A 16,661-nucleotide genomic window follows, 5' to 3' on the forward strand; every position below is an offset into this window, starting at 1 on the left:
ACTCCAAATGGCACAACGTACTGCACCTTTGATTGGGGGGACTTGATTCTGGAACTTATTGAATGAAAGTCATTCACTTAATTAAATATAGCATTACGCACACACTTTGGCTCAGGGCAGGGCATCTCATGGCATGCTATTTAGTTATACTTCCTTCCTCGCCTTTCAGTGTGCAAATAGTTGTCCTGTAATAGGAGATGATAATGTCACAGTGAGGACAACAGGAAACCTGTGACTTCAGTGAAGAAGGGAACCAATGAGATTTAAGGATTAAGAAAGAAAAAGGAAGAGGGGTGAATTAGGATCAAATCAGAGTGGATAGGAAAGATTGGATTAAAAGGGGGAGAGAAAAAAAGTGACAGGAAAGAAAACATTGAAATCTCGAAGAACAATTTACTACCTGCAGGATTGAGACTCTATTGTTTAATTGTTCCTTTGCTGAGTTGGAGAGGATGAGTACCATCCGATGATTTAATGGGTAATTAATGTGCAAATCCAGCAAGTTCATGGAGCTTGTTTGTGGGCTAATGGCCGCTTTCGTGAAGCTAACGGCAGGATGGTGCAAACCGTCATAGCAAGATGTGGCGATTCACAATTCACAAGGTATCTCTTCCTTACCATGAATTGCTGGACAACTCGCATGGTAATAATGACCAATAAACTCACCGTCATTCTGGAAACAAATCCAGGGCCATCACGCAAAGACTATTTCATTTGGGGAGTGAGGGGAAGATCTGGAATTCCACCTGTTATAACTTAACATGCAGGTTTGTTATTCTGAAAGATTGACGGCAGAGTGTTTAGGTTGGCGTGCGGGCGCGTGTCCCACTCGATCAGACGCCAAATCGCACGAGATGACATCGGGCGAGCACCCCGGCGTCATCCTGTGCTCGTGTGATATTTCGGCTGGCCGGCACGTGCAAATGTCGGAAGTAAACCTGCCGACAATTAAGAGGCCTGTTAAGGTCACTAAAGTTTAATCGTCACCGATTTTTCATGGTCTGTCCAACCTTACAGTTGCATTTTTAATGAAACCTCGTCCATGGGCGGGGTGAGGTTTCCGTTGTTAAATAATTAAAAAAGGGATCTATGGACAGCATTTTTATCATGTGAATGTTCAGGTGACTGACTGTGATGCTTGGACATTTTTTTTCTTGATTTTACAAACTTATATTTAACTGTTTTCAACTCCTCAGCTCTCTGCCTTCAGGGAGATTTTCATTCCGCACTCGCCCCCTGCCCGCACTTATGTCAGCGCCCGCCTTCCTCCCGCCTTCCTCCCGCCTTCCTCCCGCCTTCCTCCCGCCCTCCTCCCGGCAGCGCTGAGCATTTCAGCGCGAGCTTCACATTCGCTGGCCGTTAACTGGCCAGGCAGTGTGAAATCGAGGTCGGGGGGCTGACCGTAGTCAGCGGTCTATTCCCGGCCGATCCTGGACCTGCCGATCTAAAAGTTCTGCCCTAAGTGTGTGGTGTTTCTGTACAAAGAGTGCCTGTCCCGCTGCCAGGGACAGAGAAGCTCAGCAGCGCGATACAGATGATGTGAGGAGCATTCAATCTGCAGATAGTGGCTGAACACATCAGCAGGTGCTGTCAAGGAAGAACATCCTAGCTGGAGAGTGGTGGCTGAATCATTAACGCAGGAGTTAACAAAGTCTTTTTTTCTGGATCAACTATTCTGGAAGAGGAAACAGTGACAGGTTGGATAGCTGGAGACAGGTTTTACTCTGCTGTACTCCCTATGTCCTGTGAGCTGCCACCAGCACCAATTGTACAGTCCATGTTCTGCATATTTCAGCCTTACATGTGACAAAGAATGAAAGACCTCACATCTATGTAACATCTCATTGCATTTTTGTGATGCCCAGTAAACAGCAACATTTTGACAAATAGGTCTTACTTGGCAAGCAAAATAAACAGTTTTCACAGGCAATGATGCACATTATGATCCCTATTCTATACAGGTAAATGTACAGTTTCGGATGAATGACCAGACACTGAGACTGATTTCAATCCCCTCTGGCCCACTGAGAGTGGTGTATGGGAGTTGTTCTAACCAGGGTGAGTACCCTTATCTGTCAAGACTACATTGCTCCCGCCCAGCAGTAGTTTATCTTCCACCGACTCTGAAGACATTCGAGGATCCTGATAGAAGCAGGCGGGGTCCTGATTTAAATATTTCAGCAAAGCCTCCAACGTTGATGCCACAGCTTTCTGAAGTGACCACAGCTTGCACAGAACATAGAAACTAGGAGCAGGAGTAGGCCATTCGGCCCTTCGAGCCTGCTCCGCCATTCAATATGATCATGGCTGATCATCCAACTCAATAGCCTGCTCCCGCTTTCTCCCCATACCCTTTGATACCTTTCGCCCCAAGAGCTATATCTAACTCCTTCTTGAAAACATACAATGTTTTGGCCTCAACTACTTCCTGTGGTAGCGAATTCCACAGGCTCACCTCTCTGGGTGAAGAAATTTCCCCTCATCTCAGTCCTAAATGGTCTACCCCATATCCTCAGACTGTGGCCCCTGGTTCTGGACTCCCCCACCACCTGCACCTGTCCTTCCGTGTCTAGTCCTGTTAGAATTTTATAGGTTCCTATGAAATCCCCCCTCATTCTTCTGAACTCCAGCAAATATAATCATAACTGACTCAATCTCTCCTCATTTGTCATTCCCACCATCCCAGGAATCAGTCTGGTAAACCTTCGCTGCACTCCCTCTATAGCAAGTACATCCTTCCTCAGGTAAGGAGACCAAAACTGCACACAATATTCCAGGTGTGGTCTCACCAAGACCCTGTACAATTGCAGCAAGACATCCCGGTTCCTGTACTCGAATCCTCTCGCTATGAAGGCCAACATACCGTTTGCCTTCTTTACCGCCTGCTGCACCTGCATACTCACCTTCAGCAACTGGTGTACAAGGACACCCAGATCTTGTTGCATATTCCCCTCTCTCAATTTATAACCGTTCAGATAATAACCTGCCTTCATGTTTTTGCTACCAAAGTAGATAACCTCACATTTATCCACATTATTCTGCATCTGCCCTGCATTTGTCCTAATCACACTGAAGCATTTCTGCATCCTCCTCACAGTTCACCCTCCCACCGAGCTTTGTGTCATCTGCAAACTTGGAGATTTTACATTTAATTCCCTCATCTAAATCTTAATATATATTGTGAATAACTGGGGTCCTAGCACCAATCCCTGCTGTACCCCACTAGGACACTGTGGAGTAGCAGCTAGTGTGAGGGCAGGGGTTGTGGGGGAGGGGGGAAGCATAAGGGGATGCGATGTGTGGAGGAAGCAGTGTGAGGATAGGGGATGTGTGGGAGGGGGGCAGTGTGAGGGCAAGGGTGTGGCGGGGTCAATGTGAGGATAGGAGGTGTGTGGGTGCTGTGTGAGGGTAGGGGGTGTGGGACAGGGGGGCAGTGTGAGGGGAGGGGGTTTGGGTGAAGGGGGCAGTGTTAGGGCAGGGGGTGTTGGGGAGGGGGTGGTGTGAGGTAAAGATGTGTAAGGGAGGGGCACAGTGTCAGAGCAGACAGTGTGGGGGAGGGGGCAGTGTGAGAGCAGGGGTTGTGAGGGAGGGGGCAGTGTCAGAGCAGACAGTGTGGGGGAAGGGGCAGTGTGAGAGCAGGGGTTGTGAGGGAGGGGGCAGTGTCAGAGCAGACAGTGTGGGGGAGGGGGCAGTGTGAGAGCAGGGGTTGTGAGGGAGGGGGCAGTGTCAGAGCAGACAGTGTGGGGGAGGGGGTCAGCATGAGGGCAGAGGTGTGGGGAGGAAGCAGTGTGGGGGTACGGGGGAGGGGGCTGTGTGAGAGGAGGGGTTTGGGGGAGGGGGGCATTGTGAGGGCAGGCGGTGTAGGGGAGGGGCAGTGAGAGGGCAGGGGGTGTGGGGAAGGGGTTGTGAGAGGGCAGGGGGTGGTGGAGGGGCAGTGTGAGGGCAGGGTGTGTGGGGGAGGGGCAGGGGGTGTGGGGGAGGGGGGCAGTGTGAGGGCAGGGGGTGTGGGGGAGGGGGGCAGTGTGAGGGCAGGGGGTGTGGGGGAGGGGGGCAGTGTGAGGGCAGGGGGTGTGGGGGAGGGGGGCAGTGTGAGGGCAGGGGGTGTGGGGGAGGGGGGCAGTGTGAGGGCAGGGGGTGTGGGGGAGGGGGGCAGTGTGAGGGCAGGGGGTGTGGGGGAGGGGGAGGGCAGGGGGTGTGGGGGAGGGGGGCAGTGTGAGGGCAGGGGTGTGGGGGGAGGGGGGCAGTGTGAGGGCAGGGGGTGTGGGGGAGGGGCAGGGGGTGTGGGGGAGGGGGGCAGTGGAGGGCAGGGGTGTGGGGGAGGGGGCAGTGTGAGGGCAGGGGGTGTGGGGGAGGGGCAGGGGTGTGGGGAGGGGGGGCAGTGTGAGGGCAGGGGGTGTGGGGGAGGGGCAGGGGGTGTGGGGGAGGGGGGGCAGTGTGAGGGCAGGGGGTGTGGGGGAGGGGCAGGGGGTGTGGGGGAGGGGGGCAGTGTGAGGGCAGGGGGTGTGGGGGAGGGGGGCAGTGTGAGGGCAGGGGGTGTGGGGGAGGGGCAGGTGAGGGCAGAGGGTGTGGGGGAGGGGGCAGTGTGAGGCAGGGGATGTGGGGGTGGGGGAAGTGTGAGGACAGGGTGTGGAGGAGGGGCAGTGTGAGGACAGGGTGTGGAGGAGGGGCAGTGTGAGGATGGGGGAGGGGCAGGGTGTAGGGGAGGGGCAGTGTGAAGACAGGGGATGGGGGAGGGGCAGTGTGAGGACAGGGTGTGGAGGAGGGGCAGTGTGAGGATGGGGGAGGGGCAGGGTGTAGGGGAGGGGCAGTGTGAAGACAGGGGATGGGGGAGGGGCAGTGTGAAGACAGGGGATGGGGGAGGGGCAGTGTGAGGACAGGGTGTGGAGGAGGGGCAGTGTGAGGATGGGGGAGGGGCAGGGTGTAGGGGAGGGGCAGTGTGAAGACAGGGGATGGGGGAGGGGCAGTGTGAGGACAGGGGATGGGGGAGGGGCAGTGTGAAGACAGGGGATGGGGGAGGGGCAGTGTGAAGACAGGGGATGGGGGAGGGGCAGTGTGAAGACAGGGGATGGGGGAGGGGCAGTGTGAAGACAGGGGATGGGGGAGGGGCAGTGTGAGGGCAGGGTGTGGAGGAGGGGCAGTATGAGGGCGGGGGGTGGAGAAGGGGCAGTGTGAGGACAGGGGGAGCAGTGTGAAATAGTGGAAGCAGACGGAGGTGTGTTGCTGCTGTGGTTGGGGGGCAGAGATTGAGTGAGGAGGTGAAATGGTATGTCAGTGTTGAAACTACAGGAGAGCCGTGCAGGGCTGTACAGGGCATAAGAGAGCAGTGAATGGGAGTCTTACCTCAGGAGCTCTGGTCACATCATTAACTTTATCCTGGCATTGTTGTCAGGTCACAGGAGAAATACTTCCAGCATTTCCTTCCTCTACAACTTCTGAACTGCTGTTGGTGGGACAGGGTAGGGAAGCTTACTGGTTAACTCCTCCACCTGTGCCGCTCCAACACCATCTGAGAAGCGCGGGTGGGGTGTGGGGACAGGAATCCATGGCAGCATTCATTTTCCATAACTGCAGTCGTATCAAGTAAAAGCATCGCCCCTTTAAGAGTGCTTTTAAATCAGAGGAGATGTGACAGATGTCTTGTCTCCCCGCAATGGGTAAGCTGCCCATTAGAAGTGTGAGCATCACTGACAGCTCACCATTGCTCGTGCCATCTGTTGCAGGCAAGTGCAGCAGATACTCCGCCAGCTTTGCATATATTTTGGGCAAAAGCTGAGATTTACAAAAATTTCTGTACACCCGAGAAGGCAGATGGGTCTTCAGTTTAAACTCTCACCCACAAGGCAGCATCTTCAACAATGCAGCATTCCCTTGGCACAGCATTGAAGTATCAGGTCAGATAAATTCCCAATTCTTAACTGGTGGGGTGGGGGGGGGATTGAACCCACAACATTCTGAGTCAAAATACTCAAAATACAAAGGGCAAGAATTTCTAATGGTGCAAATGCTACATTCAACAGTACCTTCCAAACCTGCTGACATCTACCACCACAAATGCAGCTGACACATGCGAACACCACCACCTGCAAGTTCCCCTCCAGGTCATTCATCAGCCTGACTTGGAACTCTATCGCCGTTCCCTCACTGTCACTGGGTCAAAATCCTGGAACTCCCTCCCTAACAGCACAGTGGGTGTACCTACACCACATGGACTGCAGCATTTCAAGAATGCGGCTCACCAGCACCTTCTCAAGGACAATTAGAGATGGGTGTTAAATGCTGACCTTGCTAGTGACACCCACATCTGGTGAAAGAATGAAAAAAACAAACGCTGACTGAAGACTTAATTTAAGAACTGTCTCTAGATCTAAATAAACACTGACTGTAGATTTATTATAAATACTGACTGTAGATCTATTATAAACACTGACTATAGATTTATTATAAACATTGACCGTATATTTAACACAAATACTGACTAGATTTATTATAAACATTGACTGTAGATCTACTACATACACTGACTGTAGCTTTATTACAAATACTGGCTGTAGATCTATTACAAACACTGACGGTACATCTATTATAAACACTGACTGTATATCTATTACAAATACTGATGGTACATCTATTACAAACACTGACTGTATATCTATTACAAGGATTAACTGTAGCTTTGCTACAATAACTGACTACATATACTACAAGCACTGTCTGTGGAATTTATGACATTTGATTGACTGTATATTTTCAAGGACTGACTTGATTTATGGCAAGTACCAAATGTGGATGTAATACAGGAACTGACTGCAGATGAAAGCTGATGGGAAGTTTAATACAAGTATTGACTGCAGATTTAATAGAATTATAGAATGGTTACAGCACAGAATGAAGCTATTGGCCCGTCATGTCTGTGCCAGTTCTCTGCAATTGGGTTACTTAGCTAGACCTACTCTCCTGCCTTTTTCCCGTGGCCCCAGCAAATGTTTTCTCTTCGGGAAATGATCCAATTCCCTTTTGAAAGCCATGATTGAACCTGCCTCCACCTCACTCTCAGGCAGCGAATTCCAGGTCCCAACCACTCACTGTGTAAAAAGGTTTTACCTCACACAGTTACTACATCTTTTACCAATCACAAATCAGTGTCCTCTGCTTCTCGGTTCCTCCAACAATGGGAATAGTTCCTTCTTGTCTACTCTGTTCAGACTCTTCATGATTTTAAACACCTTTATCTAACATCCTCTCAACCCTCTCTTCTCCAAGGAAAACAGTTCCAATTTCTCCAGTCTATCTATGTACCTGAAGTCGATTACCTCAGAACCGTTCTCTTTTCTGCATCCTCTCTAATGCCTTCACATCCTTACTATAGTGTGATGCCCAGAATTGGGCACAATACTCCAGCTGAAGCCGAACCAGTGTTTTGTACAGGTTTATCATAATTTCCTTGTTTTCTACTCCATGCCTTCATGGAAAAAGCCCAGGATCTCCTATGCTTTATTAGCTGCTTTCTCAGCCTGCCCTGCCACCTTCAATGAGTTGTGCATATACAGCCCCAGGTCCCTCTGCTCCTGAATGTATCCTTTATTTTATACTGTCTCTCCTCTTTCTTGCTACCAAAATGAATCACTTCACACTTCCCTGTATTAAATTTGATCTATCACTTGTCCGCCCATTCCACCAGCCTGTTTATGCCCTTTTGAAGTCGTACACTATTCTCCTCACAGTTCACGATACTTCAAACTTTTGTGTCATCTGCAAATTTTGAAATTGTCCCCAGTACACCCAAATGTAAGCCATTAATAGAGAGTAAGAAAAGCAGTCCTTGTAACGACACCCAGGGAGCCTCATCTCTTGTCCAAAACACAACCATTCACCACTATCTCAATCTCCTGTCACTCAGCCAATTTTCTAGCCTTGCACTCACTGCCCATTTTATTCCATGGACTTCAACTTTGCTGACAAGCCTATGACAAGTGTCAGCTGTGGCTCAGTTGGTAGGACTCTAGCTTCTGTGTCATAAGGTTCTGGGTTCAAGTCCCAATCCATGCCTTGAGAATAAAAATTCAAAGCTGACATTCCAGTGCAGTACTGAGGGAGTGCTGTCTTTCAGATGAGGTGTTAAACTGAGGCCCTGTTTGCCTGCTGGGGTGGATGTCAAAGATCCCATAGCATTATTTTGAAAAAGAGCAAGAGCCCTCTCTGGGGTCCTGGCTAATAGTTATCCCTCAATCAACATCACAAAAACAGGTATCTGGTCATTGTCACATAACTGTTTTTGCGAGCTTGCTGTGCAGAAATTGGCTGCCAGCTTTCTGACATATTACAGCAGTGACTGCACTTCAAAAGTTTTTCATTGGCTTTAAAGCGCTTTGAGGTTTGCAGTGGTTGTGAAAGGTGCTAAATGAATGCAAGTCATTCTTTCATATGACATGTTACCAAACTGCCTTCATTAACCTCTATGTTTTTTCAACAAAAATCGTCAATCACGTTAGCTAAACATGCTTTCCTCTTTAGAAATCCATGCTGGCTTTTCTTAATTATCACAAGGGCAGACTACAAATTTACTATTAACACTGGCGTTAGATTTAATAGAAGGGCAGAATATAGATTTACTACGGACGCTGACAGAAGGCTTACTCCAAGCACTAACTCTAGACTTAATACAGCAATTCATTGTAGGTTTAGTTTAGGCATTCTTTGAGCATTTGCTGCAAGGACTGACTAGATTTACTATAAGCACTGGCTGTACATTTGCTGTAAGCACTCACTGTGGATTTACTATAAGCTCTTGCCGTAGATTTACTATAGGCACCGAATATTGATGTAAAAAGAGGCACGCTGTCGAATCTTTTCATCTTGCACTTATCAGGACAGAACTAAGAATACCACATTTCAAAGGGAACAATAATTTATACGGCATAAGAGAAGGTTGGCAAATCAGCTCTGATCGTGGCATTGCCATGGCAAATGCACCAGGGAGCTATTGTCCCGCTGCTTTTGTTTATTCAAGAAAGGTGCAATGTTTGGATATATTCCTTTTACCGGCAGAGGACAGGTCCCTGCACATGAATATATGTAGCTTCTAGCAAGTATAAGTGAGCTACATTACGAGCTTGACTGAAGTTGTCAGTGTAATTCTTAGCGCACTCAAGATTATTCAGTAAATGCTGACCAATCTTGGAATCACATCTAACAATAGACATTATGTTCTGAGTTTTGCAAGCACGGGTTGATTGAGTATGGTCCATGCTCTGCCTGTTGCGAATAAGTGAAAGGATGTGTTATTTGGTATCATCTGGGGCATACAGCCTACATACCTAGTATCACAACGGCACTGAAATTCATATACCACATTGCTCATTTCCGTGGTAGGTAGAACGTCTTTTTGGCTGGACAGCAACATCCAGTGGAAAGCATCACTCGTATTGTGACTGCATGGTAGTAGTGTGAAAAGGCTAGCTTCACCTGTTGTTCAAATTTTTGAGATACTTTACCCTTCCAGGTTAAGTCGACATAGACTGGACACTTTTCGGGTCTGAAAGCGTTAGCCTTAGGCCTATTGGTGAGTGTGTATGATATACAGTGAGCAATAATCTGAGCAGGGTAGCCATTATCCTGCAGGATGGCTTTGAAGTGCCCTGCTTCAGCATCAAGTCTGCATAGTGAGCAACTGGCTCGGGCCCTATTTACAAAATCATCAGTAAAGGCCAGTCTTTTAATGCATGCAACTGTAGGAATGCCAACGTGTATATTGATCAGTGAAGGTAGGCTTGTGGTAGATAATATTAGGGTAGACATTTGCAGCGTGTCACTAAATGATGGCAATCTAGATGCGTCATCATGTTCTGAACCTGTATTCATTAAACTTATGAACTTAGCACCTCGTGCAGTTGAATTCAGTTTTAACAACACTACATATGCTCACATAGATGGTGTTGCCATGGGCTCATCTCTAGGGCCAACTCTCACAAACATTTTCATTGGTTTCCATTAGAAACACATTTTTGATGGAATGACTCCCAACCTCCTACCCTTTGCATATTTCCGATACATAGATGATACACGTGCTACATTTGAAGCCACAATCGAATATAAGAATTTCCTTACACCCTCAATGCGCTCCATCCCCAGCTCAAATTCACCTTTGAAATGGAGCATCAAACGAGCTCCCTTTCTTCGACATGCTGGTTGAGAAATCTGCCAGTGGGTTCTCTACTGCAATCCTGTCTTCACTGGTCAATATACACCTTGGGATTCCTACAGCTCCATGTGCTACAGGATTGGTTTTTATCCACAGCCTTGTAAATAGGGCCCAAGCCATTTTCTTACTGTGCAAGCTTGACGCTGAAGTAGGGAGCATCAAAGCCATCCTGCAGGGTCATGGGTAACCCAATCCGGTTGTTGCTCACTATGTATCGCGCATCCCAAAGAAGGCTGCCACTTTCAGTCCTGGAAACTGTCCAGTCTACCTCAGATTACCCTGGAAGGGTAAATTGTCTTAAAAATTTGAACAACAGGTGAAGCTAGTCCTTTTATACTCCTTTTACAGGCAGTGGCAACAGAAGCGATGTTTTCTACTAAGAGGATTCCCCATCAAGCCAAAAAGACATTCTGCCTACCACAGAATGAGCAATGTAGCAAACGAATTTCAGTGCCAGTGTGATGCCACGTACATAGGCCGTACGTCTCAACAACTGGCGGATTGTATCAAACAGCACCTCCCTTCGGCTGTTCACAATAGATTGAGTACTGACCATACTCAACCAGCCCATGCTTGAAAAACTCAGAAGATAATGTCTAATGTTATTTGTGATTCTACAATTGGACAGCACTTGCTGAACAATTCCAAGTGTGTTAAGAATTACACTAACAACCAATTTAAGATTATCAGTCAGGCTTGCGATGTGGGTCACTTACGCTAGCTAGAAGCTACATATGTTCACATGCAGGCACCTGTACTCTGCAGGCAAAAGAAATATGCCCAGACATTGCACCTTTTTTGAATAAACAAAAGCATGGGAGGCAATAGTTCGCTGGTGCATTTGCTATGGCAGCGTCTTGACCAATCAGAGCTGACTTGCCAACCAATCAGCCCCCCTTCTCTCATGCAGTATAATTTGTTCCTCTTTGAAATCTGTCCTGATGAGTGCAAGACCAAAAGCTTCAACAGCATGTCACTTCCAGCAATGCTCAAGGTCTGTACTATCAAGTGAGCGCAGACACTGACTGTAGATATGCTACTGATACTGACCATAGATTAACTATAAGGTCTGTCTGTGCATTGATGACAAACCATGAATGTAGATTTGCTACAGACACTGACTGTAGATTTATACAGACACTGACTGTAGATTTATACAGACACTGACTGTAGATTTATACAGACACTGACTGTAGATTTATACAGACACTGACTGTAGATTTATACAGACACTGACTGTAGATTTACACAGACACTGACTGTAGATTTACACAGATACTGACTGTAGATTTATACAGATACTGACTGTAGATTTACTATAAGACTTGACCATAGATTTACTCCAGGCAATCTTTATAGATCTACTACAGAGACGACTGTAGATTTAGGACAAGGACTGACTGTAGATTTACTACAAGCACTTAATGCAGGTTTACAAAGACTGACTATAGATTTACTACAGACACTAATGATAATGGTAAGAGAACTGTAGTCCTCAAAGGACACCAGGCATCTCTTTCCATTTGAAAGAGAGAATTGTTTATATAGCTTGAGGGGCACCACTCCACATCAATTGTGGGTCAAGGCAAGGAGGCAGGCCTCCCCAATCTCCCACAGCCTGTACAAAGATTCCCACGTGGAAGCTGTCACTCTGCACCGTACGCTAGCCATCGAGCCAACTGAGTTAACCAGCCCCCACACAACTACAGGCAATAACTGTAGATTTCATACAAGTGTTGATTGTAGAATTACATGGGGGTGACCGTGCAGGTGGGTGGGTGGTGGCATGGGGCTGATGATGGCGGTCAATAGTGCATGAGACTGCACCAGTTCCAAAGAAGAGTCATATTGAATTTGAAATGCTAACTCTGTTTCTCTCTCCATAAATGCTGCCTGACCTGTTAAGTTTTTCCAGCACTTTCGGTTTTTATTTCAGATTTCCAGCATCCGCAGTATTTTGCTTTATTTCTAGATGGGGTGGGCTTGATGGACTGAATGGTTTTTCAAGTCTTTCTTTTCATCTCTACATAAAACCTAAAACAGTTTGCAATGATTAACATTCTGCTTGGAAAGGAACTTGGACATTGACTGTTTTTACAGATTGATGTCCTCTGACAGAACCGATGCAGCCTTTTCATAAGACTTACCAACACACGTGACGCTGTATTGCATTTGCTTAATGATCTTTCTTGTCAATGAACCAGAATGTGAAAATAGGGAGTAGGCCACTCAGCAACTCAAGCCTGTTTCACCATTCAGTGATATCATGCCTAATCTATGACCCAACCTCATCCACCCGCCTTGGCCCCACATCCTGCAACACCTTTGGCTAGTAAAAATCTATCGATCTTATTTAGATTCAAAATGATTAACTGAGCTGACATCTATTGCTTTCTTTATGGAAGAGAGTTCCACACTTTGACCAGCTTTTGTGAGAGGTAGTGTTTGCGGGATTTTCTCCTGAGTGTCTTGGCTCTGATTTGAAGGTAGTGCCCCCTTGTCGCGGTACAGTGAGAAGCCAAGGAGAATCGATGGGATTCTGTTGTGTAGTACCAAGTGAATTCAAAAGAGACATTGGCATAATGAGAGACACATTAGCTGAGATCACAGAGCTAATGGGGTCCATGCCACTTCCCTTGGGAAATAGGAGGGGCTGCCAATAAAATTCAACAGTCCTGCTTAAGTCATCATCTTCTAGAGTGTTGAGCATGTGACTCCCTCGGGCCAATGGGGCAAGGGACAGCTGACTCCTGAAAAGGATGCTAAATGAGGAGGTATGTGTGTTACAAGATAATTTAATCTACAATTTAAACTGAGTGGGTAAAACACAAGAACACTGAAAGAAAACTGATCAGTGCTATAGGTATTACTTGCACAAAGGGGCGCAGAATGCAATGGCAGTCTATGATTATAGAGTAATCGATAACGACAAGAAGTTAATGTTTCCTATTAGGCTTCACACCTCACAACTTATAACGTAACAGATTCTAACACTCTTTAACATTCTGTCAAACATGTGAGATACATTACTTGGTGCTGCAAGATTTAAAGCAAGTTGTTCGCCAGAAGGAAGCCTTATCATTTTCCAGCATTTGGGAACCAGCTATATTTTTGGGACATCACATGCGTCAAGCATAGCAGGAGAATGAGCGAAGAGAATCAATAGTTATCACAAGATAGCAAACTCTCCTAATTATGTTTCGTTCGCTATTGATTTCAGAGAATATTATGTGCTGTCCTTTCGGGACGCTGCAGATAATGTGGGACTGTTTCATTTGTATTCAATATGGGGAGCAAGTGATTGTGTTTGAGCAATGACAGAAATGCTATACCAATACTGTGAGCAGGAAAGCAATGCGATTAGGACTCACCCAGCCATTCATTCAATCCAGAATAATCCACTGATATCACAGCAGTCCCAGAAATTCTCAGAACAAAAAGCGCCCATTCAGCCCTTCACAATTCGATTAGGACATGGTTGATCTGAGATGGGTGGTGGGGTGCGGGTGTGGGTGAGGACGATGGGTCCCCACTGTAGCATTGGTTGGGGACCTCTGGAATCCATAGGGGAGCAGTGGGAGACCAGGTTATATGATTAGCTGGTTATAACAGGTTATACTGGGCCTGATGGTCCAGGAACTTGCCCCGTATACATGATGGGGCTCCCATCATTCCCAATTTTAAGCCCTTTCATGAAGATAATAAAGCAACAGATGGAAACAGCTGGAAAAGCCTTACCAGAATCATCCACTGGGGGCAATTTAGAAGGACTTTCTTCATAATCATCATCAGACATTTCCATCTCCTCCTCTCGACGAATTCCCATAAGTTCTTCATTATGCACATTCCTGATTTCCTGTTATTGAAGAGAGAGATACTAAATTGCCATAAATTCAGGAAGGAATGAGCAGCAATTAAAAAAAATAAAGTTAGCGCCAAACGAACACGTCTCTTATTGACAAGGATCCACTGTTCTTACCTGGAAGAATACAGCTTTGAGATTACAGGAGATCTGGCGCTGGGAGGATCTGTGTGATGTCGGATTGTTGATATTACAGATGATGTTGAGGTGGGAGGGGCTGTACGTTGTGGTGTGTTTCAAATTTTTGGTGATCTAGAGCTGGAAGGACTGTGTTGTTGGGTGATTGATCTTATAGGTGATCTAGTGCTTGGCAGGGATGTGTGTTGCAGATGTTAGATATTAAAGATGATCTACTGCTCAGAGGGGCTGTGTTGCCTGGAGTTTGATATTACAGTGGATCTAGTGCTCTGAATGTCTATGTGTGGGTGGGTGCTTGATATTACAAGTGATGTCGAGGGTCTGTGCATTGTCGCGTGATTTATATTACAGATGATTTGGTCCTGGGATGGGCTGTATGTTGCCAGATGTTTGATCTTTCTGGTGATCTGGTGCTTGGAGGCCTAAATGTTGTCGGGTGTTTGATATTACAGGTTAACTAGTGCTGGGTCAGGCTGTTTGTTGTTGTGTCGTGGATGTTACAGGTGGTATAGCGCAGGGGCGGGCTGTGCGTTGTCTGGCGTTTGATATTACAGGTGATCTAGAGCTGGGAGCAGCTATATTTTGTCCCATTGTGACTATAGTTGGTTTGAAAGATCATTTTTTACTTCTATTGCATAAAAACTTTATTTCATACCTGTTTGTGGAATTTGGAAAATAGAACTGGATTGAAGTGCTAGCGTTGATACTTTTAAACAGATGTTCCCAAAGCACTGGTTAATTTTAGATTTTTGAAGTTTTTTTTCTATCAGGACTTAAACAGCTGGTTCCAGTGTTCATGAAAGCCTACTGTCCCCTGGGATATACTGTGAACTTACCACAACTTGCTCCACATCCTGGTCCTCAGGGAAAGATCATTTTGTCAATACAATGTTATGTCAGAGGTCAGGAGACTTTGCTAAGTTCTGCCTCTGTATTATGTCACTTACCGTAATTATTGGTTTAATGAGGTAGACATGCCATAAAAAATCATTTCAAACCCACAATAACACAAATAACAGTAGCATTTTATACACCTTCTTCATCAGCCTAATTAAGCATCTCCCTTGTGTTTTTTTTTAACCGGTGTGTTAATGAACAACTGCACTCTTCCATTCTCCTTAATTAGAAAAGCAGATTTCCTCCCATTTCATCAAGCATGCCACCTTCAAGTCAATCACACATTTCTCAAACAGACAAAATAATTCAAACAACTCACCTCAAGAAGTAACTTATAACTTCAGCTGGTTAAAATGTAACTGCTGTCATACATCCTGAGTTAATTAAATCTACACAGAAACAAACCTTTGAGGTATAATATACATTGCATTTGGAATGAACTTATTAATTACTCAATTAATATCTTGCAGATGCAATGACAATGAAAGGCTTTGGAAAGGGCACAGTGGAGATACCAATTCTCAGTATAAACCATCTTATTTATCAAGATGGCCTAAAGGAATTGGAATTTGCACTTTGGAGAAGCTGGGAGGTGCTATGTTGTCCTGTTTTTGATATTACAGGTGATATGGTGCTGCGATAGGCAGTGTTGGATTGTTGATATTACAGGTAATCTTGAGCTGGGAGTGGCTGTGTGTTGTTGGGTGTTTGATATTACAGGTGATCTAGAGCAGAGGTTTAATAGGAGATCTGATCAAGGATTGTAAGATGAGAAAGAGAATGGACTGACTCCAGTTGATAGCTGCTTCCAACTGAAAAGATGAGGTAGGGCAAAATGTCACAATGTTAGCTTGTATAAGGACAGGTCTGGGTTAGATGTCAGGAGGTGCTCCTTTTCCCAGACAATAGTGAACTTCTGGAACAGACTGATGACTTGTGCAGTTCTTTAGATAGGTCAAAGAGGAATTTTGCAGATTATTCTTCCCAAATTTCTCCTGGCTTATTTCTTTTAGTGATATTATTTTGGTGGCATTTTGTGCTTGTGAGCGGATATTAGGATCACATTAAGAGAAACCCATTGACGGAAATGATCCTGATGAAAATGCGGATGATGTTTAGTTTGGGTGATGGTGGCAAATGGGCAGCAGTTACCGAGCAGCCCTGTTTACACTTGTCTGCTTTCCTTCTCCACTGCAGTGGCCTGTGCTATTACAGGAGGCTGTCTGGCACTACCCTACTCAGTCAATGACTGCAAGCTCAGAGTTTTAGCAAGTTGTGCCTCATGATAAGTGTGTGAAGCACATAGCAACAGAAAATGCTAAGGACTGCAAGAGCCAAGCCCTGGAAAGTTCTTGAAAAATCAATCTCTAATAATACGGTTCAACAGTAAAACCTGTGAACACCAAGAGTTTCTCCCCACCCCACACCCCAAGGGGGACAAACAGATAGAGAAAAGTTCAGCTACACTAGATACAGATCATCCATCCAAGGTCTGCGTGGAGCAGGAGGAGATGCTCTGGAGCAGAAAACCCAGTTCGATCCATCTTGAACCTCGAGTTGAAACAG

General features: G+C 46.2%; 1 protein-coding gene across 4 annotated transcripts in view; it reads right to left on the minus strand.

Moving 5' to 3' along the window:
- enox1 (ecto-NOX disulfide-thiol exchanger 1) overlaps positions 1-16,661 on the minus strand; it is a 303,520-nt gene that overhangs the window by 110,670 nt on the left and 176,189 nt on the right. For all 4 annotated transcript variants that reach the window (XM_041211429.1, XM_041211428.1, XM_041211431.1 and 1 more), the window contains one exon: positions 13,937-14,054. In XM_041211429.1, coding sequence (XP_041067363.1) covers positions 13,937-14,054 — 118 coding nt within the window. The remainder of the gene's footprint in view (positions 1-13,936; positions 14,055-16,661) is intronic.

This window comes from Carcharodon carcharias, chromosome 18, assembly GCF_017639515.1.
Source record: "Carcharodon carcharias isolate sCarCar2 chromosome 18, sCarCar2.pri, whole genome shotgun sequence".
NCBI lineage: Eukaryota > Metazoa > Chordata > Chondrichthyes > Lamniformes > Lamnidae > Carcharodon > Carcharodon carcharias.